The sequence below is a fragment of the Lepisma saccharinum genome, chromosome 1 (genome assembly GCF_977018435.1).
Source record: "Lepisma saccharinum chromosome 1, izLepSacc3.1, whole genome shotgun sequence".
Lineage (NCBI taxonomy): Eukaryota > Metazoa > Arthropoda > Insecta > Zygentoma > Lepismatidae > Lepisma > Lepisma saccharinum.
In genome coordinates, this window is record NC_139229.1 from 128,126,479 (window position 1) to 128,147,451 (window position 20,973).

The 20,973-nt window shown below is 35.4% G+C and overlaps 1 protein-coding gene across 3 annotated transcripts in view; it reads left to right on the forward strand.

Moving 5' to 3' along the window:
* Nucleotides 1–20,973, forward strand: part of LOC146001122 (uncharacterized) — a 204,358-nt gene that overhangs the window by 173,491 nt on the left and 9,894 nt on the right. For all 3 annotated transcript variants that reach the window (XM_083138422.1, XM_083138423.1, XM_083138431.1), the window contains exons 7-11: nt 17,000–17,226; nt 17,879–17,996; nt 18,936–19,190; nt 19,310–19,393; nt 20,485–20,644. In XM_083138422.1, coding sequence (XP_082994548.1) covers nt 17,000–17,226; nt 17,879–17,996; nt 18,936–19,190; nt 19,310–19,393; nt 20,485–20,644 — 844 coding nt within the window. The remainder of the gene's footprint in view (nt 1–16,999; nt 17,227–17,878; nt 17,997–18,935; nt 19,191–19,309; nt 19,394–20,484; nt 20,645–20,973) is intronic.

A 20,973-nucleotide genomic window follows, 5' to 3' on the forward strand; every position in this document is an offset into this window, starting at 1 on the left:
GGTGAGGAGTTACAGTTATGCACCATGTGTGCATTCATTTCAATATCGTCAGAATGGGCAATGCTACTAAAAAAATGGGCATATGCAAGAGTATGAATTTCTCCCCATGTTTTAAGTGGAAGCATTATTTTATGTCTATTATTAAGCTAGATAGACTCGATACTTGAAAAATATAATGAATGAGAATTTTCAGAATCTCATGCATTCCTTATGGAGAGAGAAAAAAAACCTCAACTTCATGTTGCAGCTAATAAAATGGAAGTTTCGACTTTTCCACTGGTCCAAAGCTTCATCAAACTACCCTCTTTCCATTGATATCTTTTTCTATGCCATCGGAAGTTTGATATTCCTAAGAGAACAAATCAAGTAATACTCAAGTGCAATGCATTTCTCCTTGCCTCATACGGCCATCCTGGCAGTGTTGCCAAACTTGATGTGCATGAAAGAGCTAAATTTCACATTAAATTAAATTAAAACTGACTTTCAATGAGCTAGATTTACGAAGGCTGGATAAAGTGCCTCCTGGGCAAATAATTAATTTTAGGTGTCAAAGGGGTGAGGGCGCTGCTATTACTGTTAACTTTAAAGTAATGACAATTTATTCTAAATTTTCCGGCAGCATCATCGATCACAATAATCCACCGATGGTCGTATGTAATCAAATAAAGGATTCCCAGATAACAATATTATGTCATCTCCATGGCGCTATAAAAAAGTAGCTGAGAAGGTAAGAGGGGGTGGGACGACGCAGCTAATATAACAATATCACGTGACGTGCAAAAGGTATACTTGTGACAAAAGTTTGACTATGTGGGCCGGAGCCAGTGATGGCATCATAGTGGGGCATGAGGGTGGGCATCAAAGTACACAGCCATATGAGAGCACGAAAGAGCCAGATCTGGTCCCAGAAGAGCTAAGTTGGCAACACTGACTCGGAGAGAGGAGCGTGGCGGAAACTGTTCTGCATGCCCTTAATTATCATTTATTCTAATCCTTACAACTAATGTAAAGTATTAAGTGAGCAATTTAATAGAAGCATACATTATGTACAGATATGTTACAACATTACAATTTACTTCTAAAATTGTGTTTCTTCTGTAGTCAAAATGATTCTTCATAAGAAATGTCTAACAGGGGAGGAAAGAATTAACAGCTTGAAAAATATGCCAACATTTTAAAGTATTGTTAGAAGTATGTTGTTTTTTAGTGAAGATATTATTGGTGGAAACATAAAACATCTTTTTGCCTTCCATCCCATAATAGTAGAGATGGGAGAGAGAGAGAGTAGTGAAAGGCTAAAAGTTATTCATATGAAGGTGGTGTTAATATAGTTAGTGTTTTTATGTAATTGCAATTATTGGGTTAATAGTAAAATTGAAGACAAAAGCAGCCACATGGCCCATGTTACGTAATATAATGAAGGAAATGACTTAAATTCATTTTTTAAGTGAAAGTTTTAAATATCACCTGCCTTCTTCGCTTTTGACACTAGTGTCATATTATCATGTGCAATGCTGCTGTTGATATCTGGAAACTACAAATTGTCTTATATTTACGTTGTTATAGACAAATATTTCACTGCTGTATTTCATTTCTGAAAATATAGAATACAGGGTGATTCTTTATGTAATTAGTTTACAACTTCAATAATTTATAATTATTTATTGGAACCACATACAGACTTGGTTTATATGTCATTGTGCAACAAAACACTTCAAGTTTTTTATTAGAAATCTGTTATGGTTCAATGTGTGCACCGTTGGTCATCCTGGACACATCCCAACGAAAGTCAATTTCCTGCCAAACATTAACCAGTATTTCAGGGGTACCATTAGTGATGGCTGTTGTGATGCAATCTTGAAGTTCATGAAGATTATGAGGTAGGGGAGGGGTGTACACTAGGGTTATGACAAAAAAATATTTTTTTAGCCTGTAGTAGAAATCAATGAACTTTTTAATACAGAATCAGAAAATGACAATTATTTCATTCAATTCATAAAAAATGTTCCGCACCAATGACAATGAAAATTCTCAAATGTAATTACATTCAGCACAGTCAAAATGTATTATTTGAAATAAGCTTCAGATTCAAATATTTATGTTTTGCATTTCTGGTACAGTTCTTCCATTAATTTCACCCCTCGTTCGGCACAAATATTCGTCCGTGATATATCTACAACGGATCTTTCAACATTCCAGTGAGTTACAAAGCACTTCATGGCTGCAGAGCAATTTAATTCGGAAATTCCATCCATCAGTTTCTGGTGAATCTCTGCGTTGAACATTTGGTTAGAAAACCAGGCTTCCTGCCATGTATTTGAGATGAAAGAGCACGGTATGTCCAGTGATATTCTCCATTTAGGAATGAGGAAGTACGAAATAAGAGCGTAAATAGCATGTGAATTCCATCTGGCATTGTGAAGAGACGGTAATTTTCTCCATTTAATTGCTGGGATTGCACCAGTTTCTTTAAGGAAACGGAATGCTCTACATAACTCATACAGAAATCTAAAATCATCTTGCCAACTTGGATTTTGAACAGTTATCATTTCACTTTCTAGCTTGTAGGACTGCTGCAAGACATCGTATTGTTTTATCACTTCGTCCACGAATTCATAGTTCAGAGTTGGTTTGGTAGAAGAAATCGGATTAAAGAAGTCTAACACATGCTTTACGATTCTATCAAGAATATGGAGCTAGCAGCCAATGCAGTGTGCCTGATCAAATCCTCTTGTGATGATTTCACTTTTTAATTTTTGAACAATTCCATTCACTCGTCCAGTATTTACTGCTGTTGTGTCACATACGATCATTTTGAAGTTCTTCCATGCATCAAATTAATTCAGCAAGCTTTGCAGTGCATTAAAAATATCCTGCGATGACCTGCTTTCACATTTTACTATACCTAATTTCAATTCTCTAAGTGAACTCTTCCAAGATTACCACTTGATACTCGTGATTTGCAATTTGCTTACCTTCGAAATGAAGGCAGAATTGTTTCTCTTCTTGCAAAATAGATTTTATTTTACGCCTTTCATCTTCTCCACTTCTTATAACAGCTCTCCAAACACCTGACTGTGATGGTGTTGGAACACTGATTCCATCTTCGGCTAGACTGGAGCACACTATAGCAGCTTTATTAATTGAAAGAGATTTTTTTGTCACCAACTTAGCTGCACATGATGTTGAAAAACGCACGACTCGTTTTCTTTTGTCATTTTCATTTTTCCTGGTACATATGCTGTGTCAGAAAAATTTCATCACTACTTACTTCTGCTGATGATACGTCGTCTACATCAGTGGCAAAGACAGCGTTTGGTTCAGATTGTGAAGCCGATTTTCGCACTCGCTTAGAAGGATGGATGGACGATTGTGGAGCAACTGTGCTTGTTACATATCCAATTTTACCTTGTGATTTAACTTGTAACTTGTATAGTTCTTTATCTTCTTGGCACACCAATGTCAATCTGTTTTCGTTATGTCAAATATATTTTCTATTTCAACTTGAAGTGAATCCTTTGCCCTCTTTCTATTTTTATCGTTCTCTTCAATCAATTTAACTACTTTTGACATAATTGCTTGTTTTGATAAAATTGGAAAGCTTAATTTTTCCCAGAGAACATTCTTTATTTCTTATCTTACGCTGTTTCCAGAAGTGTATGATAGCGACCAATAATGTCGTTCTTTCGCGGAAGTCGAGTAAAAGAACTAAGTATTTCAATTATAGGTACACCTCGTCTTATTGTTGCATCAATAGCTACATTCTGCATCCACGATTCCGCATTTTTCTTAATCGCTTCACTTTATTTATAATATGCCATTATAATACTAATATTGAACTACGAAACCTGAAAATAGAGAAAATATACACAATTTGTCACTTAATAAATAATCATTTAATAATTACTACATTAATTTACTAATTATTACATTAATAATACCCTTTTCAAATGTTGTTTGTGGTATTTTTCGAAAGAGCCCCAAAAATAGTTGTTATTGATAATGTAGGGTTATAAAAATATTAAATTTATTGTGATGCTCTTTCCGAAGAATCCTCGCTGCTTGAAACCACCAACAGTCACACACACTGTATACTTAGCATAATCTGTAACTACATACAGATACAAATACACGTATAATTTTAAATAATGTTTTACTGAAAATATAAACACATCTTATTAGTCATTTTATCGTGAGCGATATTATAAAGATCTATTTTTTTAGTAGCTACAGGCTACAGTACCGTACATACAGTTCTTGTGACACACACTGAAATTGAAACGGGTTGGTGCGGGAAGTTTTTTTTAGAGCCACCTGTAATAATTATTTTTTTGTAATCAGGTCACAAAAGCTCATCATTTGCCACCACAGGAGATACAAAATTTTGCAAAAAATTTTTTAGTCATAACCCTAGTGTACACCCTATCTTTCACAAACCCCCACAAAAAACTCCCTAACAGCTTCCACCACATCGTCAGCCACGGGTGAACGCCCTGGAGCCTTTGTGTGTCGCACAGAACAACCTGTTTCGATAAATGTCTGGTGCCATTTGTACTGTTGGCCTGCTGGGCGGGTGCTTGCCGTATTCTGTGTGAAACTTTCGCTGTACAAACGTTCCTGACTTGGTTTCTTCGAACCAGAACACGTACTTAGGTCTTTCCGCACCAGTGAAAGTCGCCATTTTCAACGATAGACCGGTGGCGCCGCATGTGATCAACTCTGCAACTACACACTACGTGAGTCAAAACTTGAAGTGTTTTGCTGCATAATGACATATAAACCAAGTCTGTATGTGGTTCCAATAATTAATTATAATTTATTGAAGTTGTAAACTACATAAAGAATCATCCTGTATATACTTTACAGAAGCCATAGATAATAACTGGCACTATAAATGCTTAAATCATGCACATTCTCCTCTTGGAATGAAAGCAATTAAGCAGCTATGTCTTAATAATATGAGGGGTGTGAGCGGTGACTTCTGGTAAGACACCCAAAAGTCAGCCTCACTTTCCCGTAGTACACTGCGGTAACTGCTGCTTGCAGGCCAACAATGCTCTGGTGCCTGGATTCATGCCCAGGATAATCCTCTGTGGAGTCGTGTTGTCCTGTGTTTGTTTGATAGTTTTAAATATTGAGTTGGTAAGTTTTTAACAGGCTTATTTTATTTTCTTGTTAGGGACCTGTCTCCAGTTTTGTTTTAGTTAGGGGTGTATCCCCATATTGTGCGACAGGCAAACCTAGCCAGCCTATGTGCTGAATGCCCGGAGTAAAAAAACAATCAATCGTAAATTAATATGAGACCTTTCATATACACCTAGTTCCAACTATTTTGGGAATCTTGGACCTATTGATTCATATTGGAATGAGACTCATTCTAGTTTTTGTACTTTTAACCACTGTTATTTTTTAAGAGAGATTTACCTACGTTTTGGAGGCTGAATCTGCCTCCGTCTTCAGGGTAGTGTGTAGTCTGTTAGATCATATAACTGGTTGCCTTGGAGGATTATTCTTGGTGGCGTAGGCTCCACCGTGTCTGTTAGTCACAGGGACCTCTATATACATAAAGTTGCCAGGTAGGATTATCAGTGGCCCAGGCTCCACTTTGTCAGATGACCATGTCAAGGTCACGATCAAGGCTTCCTGTGGCACTGTTAGGTTTCCACCTTGATCCCCGGGGACTAGACTGCCCCGGATTGCATGTAAATTACATGTAGACGGAGGCAGATTCAGCCTCCAAAATGTAGGTAAATCTCTTTAAAAAATAACAGTGGTTAAAAGTCCAAAAACTAGAATGAATAAATCCACTGATTAGCTACAAAGTGGAATGAGACTGCTTTGATGTAGGGTAAAATGAAACTCTGTGTCGGTATGGGAACTCTTGTGCACCACCACAGCTATTTCTATCACTTGAATTAAATTAACCTTTCCTTCTTCAAATGAACCAGTGGCCAGCTTTTCAAGTAATTCACTTCTAAAACAATGAACGTGGTCATCCTGAGGGAGAGGTGTGGATCCAACCCCAACCCCCCCCCCCCTCTCTCTCCTTGGAATGCTACATGTAATTTCATTCCAATAACATTCATTACTATAGAGGAATATATTTATAATTGCAAGTTTATTGTAGGAATGCTAGAATTTCAAACTGAAACCCTGGGAGAAAAATATCATTGCTTTTTCCTTCCTGTAAAGAAGTTCTGCAGATGACCATGATCAGTAGACTTTACACAATCATATTTCATTTACGTCAAACTTGAACTTATAGGCATAAGAGTAAAATATAGAAATATATTTTACAACAATTTTGTCAGAGATTTAGAACTTGCATAGAGAATTAAATATTTGAGCTGAACCATTCTGTTCATAAACCACCTTCACACGTAAGTTACCTGTTATACAGTTGTCATAGAAAAGGGTTACATTTCAGCAAATGCTAAAAATACCATCATCAGTCTGCACTCTTATAAACAAATAACCCAAATGACATTAGTTGTGTGCAGGATTGCATATTCTCTAAAGATGTAACTTCCTGTATAACAATGATTGGTAAAGTAATCATGAAACTGTACCCCTAGAAATACGAAAAATGTATGACTAGCCTGTCAGCAGGTAGAACTTTTAAGTTAGAATATCAGTAATCTTCTCAATGATATCACAAGCATGTTTCAATGCTAGTAAGCAAATTTATGATCTGTCACCTCATCCAGTTGCAATGGATGACATACACACTTGCAGATGTGTTAATTGCAAGAAGTTCACATTTCTTCTCCACGCCATCTTGAAATTTTGAATAAATTTTTCACATACTGAGAGTATCCTAAATCAGAGAGTATGTTATGTCTCTTGCATATTGATCTTTCAGCTGACATGAAAATGAAAAGCAGACTATTCGTGAGCTGACTGAGGGCCAACTTCTGGTCCATATTTATGCACGTTATGGTTTTCAGTCACATTAACAAAATAACAAATATATAAAATCTACATTAGGCTACAGTAAGTTTCTCATGGTGATGTCCTACTCTGAAGGCAACACTACAATTCATTACATGGGTAATTGCAGGATCATGATGGATGTTAAATCATTAGAATTAGTTTCCTGTAAGATGCTAATACTCCAGTGCATATATACTATGAAGGAAAAGGTTGTAGTATATGTAAAAGAATAAATAAAAAAAAGTCAACTGCAGGAAAACATGGCAAAATAGAGGACTGGCTACTAGAAAAGAGAGGACATACCAACCTCAATGAAAATCCTGGGCATGCCATTGACATTCATATTTAAAATAGGCATATGTATGTGTATCACATCATGAAGCTGCTGAAAGAAGACTCCTTTCTTCATACTTGGAAAAGCTGATATGCTGATTCTGTACCCATCGGCATCTTTGTGTACGTGTGTTGTTTTTTTTTCATTCTAAACATATCGCATTAACGGACTGGATAATTATACAGTATGGAAGGAAATTTTATAATACATTATCACATTCCTTGTCAGGTACTTTTGAAATGTCAGGTAGGTAGATGAAACAATTGTATTTCCATGTAACAATTTTTCTTTTTACAGCTTTGTAACTGCTTGTAATTGTTTCATGTGTTAATAAAGGAATGATGCAAACCAATTGTGTGTTCCTTTCAATCTAGTCACATTACCAGTTCACTGTCACCTATAAAGAGGAATAATGTCAGTATAAAGATTTAATTGTTAGAATCAAATATATTCCCCAACTTTGGAGCTAGACCACAAACAACAAGGAACTGAGCGAACATTTTCTTTGCAAATGTAAAAATTATTATACCTTTAACTCTTTCGCTGCGGAATTCTCTGGCACACAATATCCCTTTCCTGCGTAATTAAATTTGAAAACATATTTTTTTTATAAAAAAATAGTTTTCACAATTACATTGCATTATATATGAGAGAGAACTTAGAAAAGTCATTCCTTGCACTGGAAAACCATTCTGTACTCCCTGGTGGTATGATATTTTGAAAAATTTTGAAATTTTGAAAAAAAAACAACATTTTTTTAGAAACAATAATTTTACAAACATTTTTTTAGAAACAATAATGTTACACAATTAAATTGCAAAATATGTTATAGAGAACTTACAAAAGTCAATCCTTGCATTGGAAAACCATTCTGTAGTCCCTGGTGGTATGATATTTTGAAAAATTTTGAAAAAAACAACATTTTTTTAGAAAGAATAATTTTACAAAATTACATTGCAAAATATGATATAAAGAACTTGCAAAAGTCATTCCTTGCACTGGCAAACCATTCTGTAGTCCCTGGTGGGGCTTGAAGTCTCATAAAAACTGTCGCTATTATCATCACAACTTAATTCACCTTTTGATTCTGAGTCCGCAAATAACAATTGAGTAACATCATTTTCAGACAAGTGTTGACGACTTGACTTGACGAAGCCATGTTGTTTACATTCGAACATGCATTTGAAACTGACAAGTCAGAGCACTCTACGCTCGTATGTCAAAGAATTCTAAACGGAGGCGACATCATACGAAACTACAAGTTCAAATAGTTCAAAATACTATCAACAGATGTCAGAAGGCTACTAAAAGCGACGTACTTCGGAAATCCGACACCCGCAGCAGCGAGTGGAAGTATGAACTCGCAATAATGTGACTTCCGCGGAGCAAGGTACCTGGCGTGCTGTGCATAAAAGGGACGACCGCAGCGAAAGAGTTAAAATAAAAATAATTACTTCGTTTGGATGGGAGAGGCCACTATAATTAATTTCATTCTTGTCAAATGCCTAATATGTTTTTGAAGGGTTTAACTTCCAGCTCACTTGAAACGTATGAAGTAAATCTAGAAAGGAAAGTTTATTTTCAGACAATTTCAGGGGTGGTATGTCAACCAATACTTTTTCTTTCTTATTGAAATCTTGTTCTAAAATCGTGGCCGCAAGTAAATATTCCATTTTTGTGACACTGAAATGATAATGTGACTTACATTAAGTAATATAATGGTAGAAGTTGGTTAACATGGCATAGGGTCAGCTTGAATTCTGAAGAATCCATAGTATTTTTATCGGTCACTTTTTTCTGAAGGTGAAATTGTAACTTCAAAATTAAAACAATGAAGTTTTAATTATTTCGCTAGAAAATATTGCATTTTTCAATAAAATGTACAACAGTGGAAGAAAGAACATTGTAGTCCACTGTTGTGTCAAGGAATTCCATACATTATTATTTTTTACAATAACTTTACAAAAGTTATTGAACCTAAATTCTGACATAACAGTTGCATCTTTCCATTCATATCACAGAAAAAGGAGCCTATCTTATATAAAGTGGCAGAATTGTTTCCATTCCAATGAACATAAAATAAGTAGACATTCAAGATTTTTTTAAGTAAATAAGATTTGTTTATAATTTGAGATTTTTTTAAAAAAAAGTTATAATTTCTGTCCAAATCTCCGTAATAGTTAAGATTTTTCCTTTAATGTGTAGATAAATGTTATTCATATATAAAGTGTTTAAAAATTAATTCTTGTACCAATCAACATATTGAATCACATAATTTATTAAAGACTAACATATTTCATTGTTAGTGGCAAAGCTTATTTCTTTCTTCCATTGTATATCACACGAAACGTTTTTTAAACATGCTTTAAGCTCCACACATGGGATGTTACTGGGTATGGAAAGAAAAAGTATTCAGAATGCTTCTTGAACAAAAATATTTGCTTTGTATAATTGCCTTGAATAAGACTGTGTATTATTTCTATTACTCATTTTTTTTTTTTCATTTTCATAGAGAAGCTGTCCCTTATAATCAATTCCCTATAAAGATACCAGTGAGTATTCTATATAAAATGTTTTCATGGGTACAACATTAAAAGCAAATTGTTGTCTATACTGTCATAGAAGGACAACCCCAAATTCTGACTTGACTTGTTGGTTACCACGAGTGACTCACTTTTTCTTTGTTTATAGATGCATTTGAAATGTCAATTACCTAGTAATTTATTTAACAGGAGAAAGGTGAAGCAGTGCTGTATTATAATTATTTTGGTGAAAGGCTAACTTCCCAGCAGGTATTGTGAATGTGTACGTTCTTAAATGAAGTAAGAGCCTAATTTATGAACATGGTTTGGGTGCTGCTTTTGGCATAGTATGTTGCAAACAGGCAGTGCATGCAAAAGGGTTGATGGATAAACAAACATTGCGGGTGAAGTTCAAACATGTAAAATATAGGAAAATAATTGGATTTCAATTTTTCACATATTTATTATTTGATAGTTGCTAATCACTTTTGAAGACATGGTTTTCACAGGATGCTGTGTTTCTGAAAATGTATTTCGTAGTAGATTAACAGTATGTCATAGGGTTGGGGAGGGTAGTAAACACTTACAGCAGTTAAAATTCTAGATTTGAGTCGTCATGGTAACAAAGTAATGTATGAAGAAGGAACTAATTTTAATGCTAAAGCTAATGCTTGTAACAGTATCACTTGCAGATTTGTGGAAGAAATAAGAAAGAATGTTTTTAATGAAAGACCTTTGAGCCACAAGATTTAGGTTTTACAATGCTAGTGATTGCATCAGGAAAAAAATATTTTTTTAAAAAAAAATATAATTCTGATTTATCATCTGCTAGTTATGATTGGTTTGCTGTTTAAATTGGAGGAAAACTTTCAGATGAAGAATTTTTGTATTCCTTAATGATAGTGGGTGAGCTTTTCAATAAAATATATTTAAATAGTCTCACTGTATTGATTGATTTTGAAAGGGGAAAATGTTTCTTTCCCATAAGAATCTTAATATTTCATTGCGCTGTTGCAACATTGTTGTCCCTCTTTATTTCCTGTATAGACAATTGTTGAAAATAGTATGCTATTGCACAAAAATGGAAAAAAACAGCTTTTATTTGCGGCTTTATAAACATGTTTTTTTTAATTACTTTATTCCTATATTTGAAATGTTAATCCATGCAATGAAAATGAATGAGTGATTATGTAAGAGACAGAAGTATACCTTATCTGGATTTTCAGTGCAGGACACTTTAGTTTTACAGCATGCTATGAAGGACAACCCTGGAGGGTAAAGGAACAGGTGCTGATCACATCACCTCCAAAATGGCCAAGATTAAGAATGGTCCTCCCCCCCCCCCCTCCATAAATGTGCTTCCATGGCACATGCCTTATGAAGGACAACTTTTTCATTGTGGACACTTATAATATGTCCTTGCAGCTGGTTTGCTGTTTTTGTATTATTTCCTCCTAAGCTTACAAATTTGTATTACTTTGTTGTTCTGTGTCCGTTACTTGTATGTTTGTAATAGTTACAGTGCTCTGAACTAGTACACGCCATTAGCATTTTGTGACAGAGAATCCTCCATACCCAGCAGTGCAATGTAGGAATTAGTACAAAAATATTCATCGCATTGTTACAGTCTTAAAAGCTATCTCTTTTCACACACACACACAGTTGCATGTATTAAATTAACTCATTTTTCTTATTAGTCTCACACTTAGTATGAGGTATTTTACCTAAAGAAGATGTGACACCATATATTGCCATCCTTCTGAACAGAGAAGTCTGAGAATGAAAATGCTTCCTTTGTAATGCATGTCTGGAATAGAGGGCTTTATTTAAATCCTGAAAACATGTGCATGTGCTGCTAAATAACCTCAGCTCTGTACCGTGCCCAAGGGGTGCTTGGTGGGTGTCATAACCCCCCTCCCCTTTGACCCAGTATTCCTAAAAGATAACGTCATGTGCATGTGTGGACCGCAGAGCAAGCAGCGCTACTGGAGCATTGTAAGAGAAGAAGGAGGAGGCTTCATTTATTGTGCTCAATCAGTGTGCAGGCAAGAAGCTTACACCACACAGGAGTGTTCACTAGCATCCACAAGTGCAAGCTGTTCCTGCATGAAGTTCTTTTCTACTGAAATCCAAGAATGGGGAGAGTGCGTAATGAACAGACAAAAATAGAGCATAATCAAATCTATGAAGATTTTGGAACTGGATTTCTCATTTTTGCATAACATGCCATTGTGTCCCATCTCCTACATTTCCACCAAATGAAATACACATGTGATATGCAGAGTATTTCTGGATTAATTACATACCTAAATACTGAACAGATACAGGACTGGAAATTATACTTTGATATGCAGAGTTACATAACTTGTTGATTGATTCTTTATGTTGTAATTTACATTGCTTTTTTGCCATTTTTAGTTAATCCTTACATTGAGAATGAATGGCGATTCATAAACTCACATGGATAGGCACAGAACACAAACCTCCACAGAGAATTAAACTGGCTGTTGGCCTGCAGTCATGCACTTAATCCCGCACTTTGGAAGGTCTACTCATAGCAGGGTCTTTTAGCAACCGTTGCTTCTGCACCCGCGAGAGGGACAACATGGGATGTCTCCGATTCTAGCTTGCTTAGTTCAGCGAGCAGCATTCGTCACCTGGGATCATGAAAATTAACTACGTCACCCGAATACAGTTGAACTGGTCTGTGACTCATCGCTTTCCAGTCTTCAGTTAAAGACACGGGGTTTAACTAACTGTATTCACAAACTCGAAAGTTATTGCTTCAGCAACAGTTTCTATGGAAAGGAGGTTAACATTTGAGGATCTTCACAGAAGGTTGTTCCCACAAAACTTGTTACATTATTACAAAAACTAATATGAGAGAATTAGTTACTTGTTTCCTCTCTCCTTTATCCTGTTATAATCTCTTTTCTTGAAATAGCTTTCTTTATGGTGGTATTGATAAGAATGACTTTCATCTATCTTTCTCTCAATCCTTTCCAAATTTTTCACACTTTATGACAACTTTGGTCAATATATAAATGATTCTAATTACTTTCCAAAATACATTTTATCATTATTTTGACATCCGTATTAAAGCGTGCCTGAAAGCAGATAAAATCTGTATTCATGTTGAAGTACAGTACACCACAATTAACAGCTCAGAAGACTAAGGAAAAACCTATGACCTTGTTATATCTGTATTTAACATGTTTCAGTCATGGACACTTCTTGCTGGTAAGAACCTCATCTACTCTTAATGAGATTGTTATAATCCAGAAGTGTCTGTGACTACAAGTTTCCTGATGATAAAAATTTTACATTACTTTGCGAAAAAGAAAAAAAATGTTCTTGTCTTCATACTCATTTAGTCTCTAAAAGTTTAGGATTTGAAGATGCTGGATTATACATTTGAGAATTAATCTGCTTTATAGATCGTATACTCTAGTTGTGGTAGTGTGCTCTCCCTTTCAACTGTGGTGTTTGCAACATTCACATGCAAATGAAGTGAGAAGTACTGTCTATGCCTGAAGAGAGCTGTCTCATTGTCACCATGTTGAACCATAGGAGCATCTCCAGCTAACCCCAAGACTCGACCAAACATCTCTCCAGCTAACATTTTCCACTTCATGCATTTGTCACGAGACAACAGATGGTAACAGGTTTAATATTTCAATTTCCTCTAGTTTCTATATACAGGAGTAGGAAATTGCAGCACTTCATCTGTAATTTGTATATGAGACTTCTGATTTGCAATCCTCTGTGCCAATGAGATAACAGCATATAAATTCATCTCTTTCATGCTTTATTAAATGCACATATATTACACACTTCCACTTTTGATACTGTCTTATTCATAATTTTTTAAAAAAATATATATTATTAGAACATTGGAATACACACATTTTTGTTTGGAATGTTTAATTTTTTTAAACTTTTACTTAAAGTTGCTACTTGTGTGCCTTAAGCATCGACCACTACTTTCCTGGAAGCCACAGATTAGCATATTGAAGCTACTTTGTGTACTATGTATGTTATGAAACATCTAGCAAAACAATGTGTTGAATTATTCATTTAGAGTTCTAGTCCTCCATTAGGCTCTTTGCTTATTTCACCATTTGGTCAATTTCATGTCCACTTCAGTGCTCATAAGTAAGGGGAATGCAGGAGGATAGTATTTCCCAGCTAACATAATTTTCATTAACATCCCCTTCACACTTGGAGAGAAATTGCAATGATTCAAATTTACAAAATTTTTATTTTCTAAAGTTCATAAAGCAGTTGTTGACACCCAGGCTGTTAACTAGGCTGCTAATTCATTAAACAATTTTGCTAGTTGTAGATATAGTACCACCTCCTCTCAATTTTGTTGCTACTCCAGTTATACTCCTCACTTCAGTGAAATGCAATGTCGTTTTACTATTCAATGCTTCATTGATATGAAATAGGAAACATATCAAGCATCCATTTGTTCAGTTCTTAAGCAGCATGCCTTAGCCTATGGTATTTATGGGGTGCAGCAGTACCATGATATTCCTATACTGTGCATTTGTCCAGTGAGAATTTACACACATGATAGTTTTATTTGCAGGCTGATCTGGTTTCACCATATGCACTGGGTGGGCAGCACTAAAATACTTTCAGTGGCATTTATTGATACATTAGACTGGGCAATTAAAAAATTGGACACTGGTGAAAGTTTTACACAAGTGTACTCACTTATTTACTCTCCCTTTGCCTTTCCCGTTTTCTGTCACTTTCTCTTGCTATTTACATCTTGATCTACTCTTTTTCTGATTGTTCTGCCACACACTGTTCAGTTTATTTTCTCTTCAATATTCTATTCCTCAATCACTCCAGGGGTGTAAGGCGAGTAACCCTTTCCACAGATCCCCAAATATCAACCTCCCTTCCATGCAGTACACCCTGGACTTCATTTACAGACTAGCGAGGCTCTAGCATCTGGGGTCAGGGTGAGTATAATCCTCCGTGGGGGTCGTCTTGTATTGTCCCTATATGTTTGTGATTGTCCCTTAATCAATCTCATCTTGACACCATTCATCCTCATCTTCGCGATTAGCCAAAACTGGCAGAAAAGCAAAGTAAAATAAACTAAATTATTCAGTTACTTATCACTGCCATTTTTCTCATATCCAGCATTACAAGAACAAAGAATGTCAACAGAAAACGTGATTCATTTAATATCCTCCTCCAATCATTTGCTGCAATTTTCGTAAATATACTTGGTAAATTAATGTCGAGAAACAGCAAAATTTGTGGAATGAGAAATCCTGGTATTTCCAGTATCAACATACTTACTCATGAAGGAAAAAAATGCATGAAGTTCAGACCAAATTGTGCTTGTTTATGGAAGCATGTTCCTAAAATCATAAATAGTATTATTGAATTTGTTGAAGTGGGTGGTGCTATTCCATGGTGATATCCCTGCATTGCATGTCGATGTATGAGGGAGAATTGCATTTGGAAAAGTGAATTGTGCAACTACATTTGATTCCCAGTACACATGGTTTAATATAAATTCTGTCATATGCAGGAGAGAGGACAAGTTGTTCAACATTTCAGTATATTTTTTTTTGTAGGATGAAACTGATAATACATGACAAAATTTTATAAAGTGCAGTCACAAATCACTCTTCTGTGCTTCTGCAATCTCACTGTAACACTTATGTTTTCTAATTTCTGGTGCTAATACTTGCCACTTCATACATTCTATTGCTATCTAATGCAATTTTCTCATGCCCACCTATAGGGCCTCACAGATGGCACAGCGGTAGCGCCATCACCTTGTAATCCCTGTAGTAGCATCCCCCTAGCTGTCCCCAAAGTCTCAAGCAAACACCCCCCATGTAACTATTTCCAGTTCAATGAAATGTCACTCGGTCGTTGCCTTGTAATCAAGGGGTCCTGGGTTTGATACCTGGTGGAGAGACATAGTGGTTCAGATCCCACTTTAAACTGTTGGTCCAGTCCCAATTAGCCTTATTGTGCATAAATCATGCCCACCTCCATGGTGGAATAGTTAAAACAGCATGCTGCCAGAGGTCCCGGGTTCACATCCCAGCTTGGGCATGGATGTTTTTGTAAGTGTCCCTTCATCAATTTCATGATACCATTAGCCAAAAGTGGTAGAAAAGCAATGCTAAATAACAAAAAGCAGTCAAACCATTTTCTCAGTTAAGAGGCCACTTCTGGCCCCAAGTGTATTAGGAACACATTTCTCAATTAATGTAAGTAAAATCAACTTGATAGTTTTTGGCAAAGTTCACTTCCCTTGAAACATTTACCACCATCTACATTACACCATGGAATCTTCACAATCTAACAAAAAATAAAATAAATATTGTATTTTCTTTGACAATGCAGGGTATTATGAGCATTGCAATTCATTAAATTCAACAGTGTTACTTGGCAGTCGTTTTCCATGTGTACTGATCAGTACACAAGTGTACTCGCAAGATTAGTCTGTTCATTCTTTTCTCTCTTTCACATTTATATATGTGCAAAGTGTTAAAGGATTATATTTTTGAATAACTGTGAGGAAGGCTGTGATAATTTATCAAGCCTTTTTGAATTAGGGAAGGGTTTGCAAGGAAATTATCTCTAAATAAATTTAGTGTTCTGACATCTATGTAGGAATATGTGGAACTTAACACTTACAGTAGTATATGTAAAGGTTTTGGCCTTATCAATCAATTTAGAACAATATGTTTAAAATAGTGAGAACATTGCAGTTTATCTATTAATATCAATTTTCTGTTTTAGGAAGATTATAGTTCCAGTACTTCTTTTTGAAGTGAGTGTAGTTAAGTAGGTTTCTTCTGCTGAAATCTTTGTACTAGGTCAGCACAAAGTTGAGCGATTACTTTATTGTTGTTATATGTTACTGATCAAACTGAAAATAACATTGATTTGGTGTTTTTTCTTGCAGGTTTCCTCTACTAATTTTCAGTATTGTAATTTGTATTATGTAGGATTATTTCGTATAGTGTGAAGAAAATCTTCAATATGCTGGTAATATTTTTTTTTATTATGTGAATAATCATGTCACTAACGTATTGCAATTTTTACTTTCAGGTTATACTGTTATTAAATCATTAAATGTTATTATTTAGTACAAATGTGTAAATCGTTGCATATTATATGTAAATTAGATTGATTGTTCATTGGTTTCTTTTTCTTCTTGTAGCATCAGTTCAGTTTCTTCAAGAGAGTGATGTCTTTATGGATGCCCTTACGGCTGGAAGCAAGGTGGAGCCTAGGAAAAGGAAACGAAGAACAAGCAGTAGCAAAGATGGACCTGAACCGAAAAAGGAAGTAACCAAAGAAGAGGAAAGCAAGCCATCCCCACCAACCTCGCCAAAGGATGAAAAACCATTGCTCAGTTCACCTCCTCCAGTCAAACCATCATTTAAGGTAACTGAAGTTTCATGATGTACTATGTGTGACTTGGATAACAATCTCGTAGAAAGTTGTTTTTTACAAAAAGTTGCCAGCTTGGTGGCGAGCATGTTAAGTGGTAGACTTTCTTTCTTGCCAATGAAGTTCCGAGGTTCGAGTCCTGGCCTGAGCATGTGTGTTTTTATTTTAGTATCAATTTCATCATATCATTCATCCTCATTGTTGCAAATTATCCAGAAGAGTGACACTGAATAATAAAAATACAAATAGATGAAGTATGTGTGATTTAGGTAGCTTCACACTTTGTCATGATTTCAAACTTTCTGAATAAAAACCATTTGTTACTTTCTCCTTTAGTACCTCATGTTAATGACAGAAAGGCAAATATCCAGAATATATATAAAAAAGTAACAGGTTTGTTTGACTTTTGTTCTTTAGCATCACTTTACTATCACTTTTGGCAAATTGCGAAAATGATGATGTGATTGATGAAAACACAAAGAATATCTATACCTAGGCTGGGATTCGAATCCGAGACCATTGTCATCATAGCATGCTGTGCAGACCTTGGGTGGAAATGTGCATGTGTTTCAAAACTTATTCACTGTATACAACTTTTGAAGGAAGGGTTATGGTGTGATGTACAAAACTTAAATCTTTGTTTCAGTTTTATCAAGACACACTGGAGTCGGAAGAAGAGAAACAACCAGAAGAGGAAGAAGAGAATCCAAAGAATGAAACTGAAAAGGAAGCAGACCCAGAAAATCGCAATGACGGTGGAAGAAGTAAGTTGCTTTGTTTGACTTGTCCAAACTTTAACATTTACATTTTGTCTGTTAACAAGTTTCATTTTTGCAACTATGTAAGTTTTAACATTTTTCTGCTCTGTATTCAATATGGCTATTATGTGATTGGAAGGTGCAAAGTCAAGCTTATTTGTAGAAATCTGTTTCCTAAGCAATGGAAGTTCACATTACTTCCCTAACAAACAGTTTCTTCAGAAGCCTAGTGACTGAAACTGTCCATTACATCCAATGTAAATTAACATCTTGATTAATGTCAGTGAAGTACATTCAGAATTTTCGTTTTCCTAAGTAGGTGTTGAATATTTAGTTGTGTGTGTGTTTTCCTTCTTTAAAAAGGTAAATCATTCCTTTTCTCTTCTGCAACTTACTTGTAAAAGCCAAAAGTTTAGCAAAATACCTTTCATTCATTATTGACTGCACATATTGATTGTATATGAAGAGATGCTTTTTTATTGTTGCTGGTTCAGTCTCTTAGACCCCCCCTCCCCATTTTACCTATTTTAGCTCCTGTTGTCTATTTTAAACTTCATTATGATTTCATACCATGTAAAAATGAAATCAATAGAAAATATTTGGTATTTGCAAGCCCTGCATAATTGGAAATTGGAATTAGAAATTCTTTATTCATGGGCAAAGTTCAGCCTGTGGCTGCTCTACCACTTACCTGCTCTACCACTACTCACAGCTTGGGGCTCCTTCTTCTCTTAATCAACGAGTACCTTGCTCCAGCTGCCCTTAAAGCTGCCATCACATTCACTATGGCAAAGGTCGAGAATGTATAGGGTCTCACCTTCATTTGCCTCATGATATGGTGCAGTACACAGGAGTTATCTTTACCTTTTACGTATTTGTCATTAAACAATGCAAATGAAATTTATATTCCTTGTAAGATATACTTTTATTATGAAATCCTTTCAGCACCAACTCCAACACCTGAAGATGATGAAGTAGAAGAACAGACAGAGGAATCAAATTCAACTGAGGAAAAATCCGACTCTAAGTCAAACACTAAAGAAGGCTCAGAAGATTCAACTTCATCTGATGACAAAAAATCAATGAAAGGTGTCCTGGTGTATCATAAAGCTTACGGAAAACCAAAGAAAAGTGTCCGATGGAAGGAAGAGACTGCCCTGGAAGATATTATGTATTTTGAACTAGACGAGACAGAAAGAGGTAAGATATGCTTGTAACAGTAGACAAATGGCAAATATTGTATTTATGATTTTTCACCCAAAATATTCATGTTTGGACTGTTTTTCTGTACACCATTTCACTTCTTTGCTTTCTTTCAGTTAATGTTACCAAGACATTCATGGACATGAAGCAGATGGAAAGGTCCCATGAAAGAGAAGCCTTTGAAATGGCAAGGAAGTTAGGTGAGTCACTATATAATTTCATGGCTACTGTCCTACTATTTTGTAAAAAATGTCAGATGTTTCATTACAAGCTATTAAGATTTATTTCTGTCTGTTAAACTAAAGGTTCTTTTTGAGAATATTTGTATTCAGGCTTCCATCTGACCTTGAAAACCTTCAAAGATAAAGAATATTAAAGATGGTTGCGGTACATTTAGTAAATATAGATTTTTACTTGATGTGCACACTTAAATACTATTTTCCTATCAAGGACATTTTTCAAAATGCTTTTCCTTGTAACTGGAATCGGTGGTTTCATATTTCTACTCTATAGATAGGGTGGGAATTAGGATGACAGGGACCCTTACCCAGCTGGACATATATATATATCTGGTAACAAAGGTTCATTTTCATCCATGCCAGGGATTCCCTTGGAATGCAAATATTTTCCAAATAACCTTGTCTATTAAGTAATATAATGTTTCGTGCTTTCGAACGCCATAAGTACAATTCCTGCCCGTTCATAAAGAGACATGCAGAACTAATAGTATGTACTGCACCCAACTAATTAGCAAGAAATATGTAACATTTTATATTTTGGTTATTATTAGGTAAAAAGGAGTAAAATATTTGATTTTAATCAAATTCTTCTCATTTTGTAATTCACACATTAAACGCACAGAAGAAGTAGTTTAACTGATTTCGAAAATTCATGTATTGAGCTCGAGTAAATAAATTGCAGAAAAATGAATAATTGTGGAACATTTTTATATTATTTTGCTTCAATCTGACCAAAAGGGGTGCAGTGGTAGCGTTGTCACCTTGTAATCAAGGGGTCCCAGGTTCAATACTCGGTGGAGGCACATATTGGTTCGGATCACACTTTAAACTGTAGGTCCATTTATGTGCATTTATCTGCTCTGTAAAGAGAGCCAATTTCCCTGCATCTGCACTGTGTAAAGATGTACTGTAAAGTGAGTTTAGATAGTCACACAGAATTATCTAGAAATATATTTATTTATTTAAAAAAAAAAATCTGTGATTTATTCAAGCAAAATAGACTGAATGAACCATGATAAGTATTATTAATGTTCGTCTTTTTTTCAAAACAGCTCATCAAGATGTTATGGAAGAGAAGATTGCATGGCAGCCACTTGTACCCATTGACCTTACTACTGCTTTGGTTGACCCTGGAAAAAGCAGCAGGGAGAAGGAAGTGCAATATGCTCGAGAGAAGACTGTTTTGCAGGCTCTGTATTTCACCCGTACCATGTGAGTAACATTTTTTGATTACACAATCCCTTCTAAAGTATATACTAAAATGATGTCACGTGTATGTCATTGCCATTGCTACCTGTGGCATTTCACAATGAGTTTGAAAACTTTTCCAGATCTCAAAGATATTTGAAGAATTTGCAGTGCATATATTGAAGTTGGTTGCTTTCTCAGTGCTATATCACACACATGGAGCAATACATTTAACCAAAGCGCATTATTGTTAATGACTTTTGGCATCCTAATAAACATAGGGTTGTATTTTTTTTTTTGTTTTGCACTGTTGCTTGAGTGTATGGAAATATGGCTTTCCACACTATTAGTAT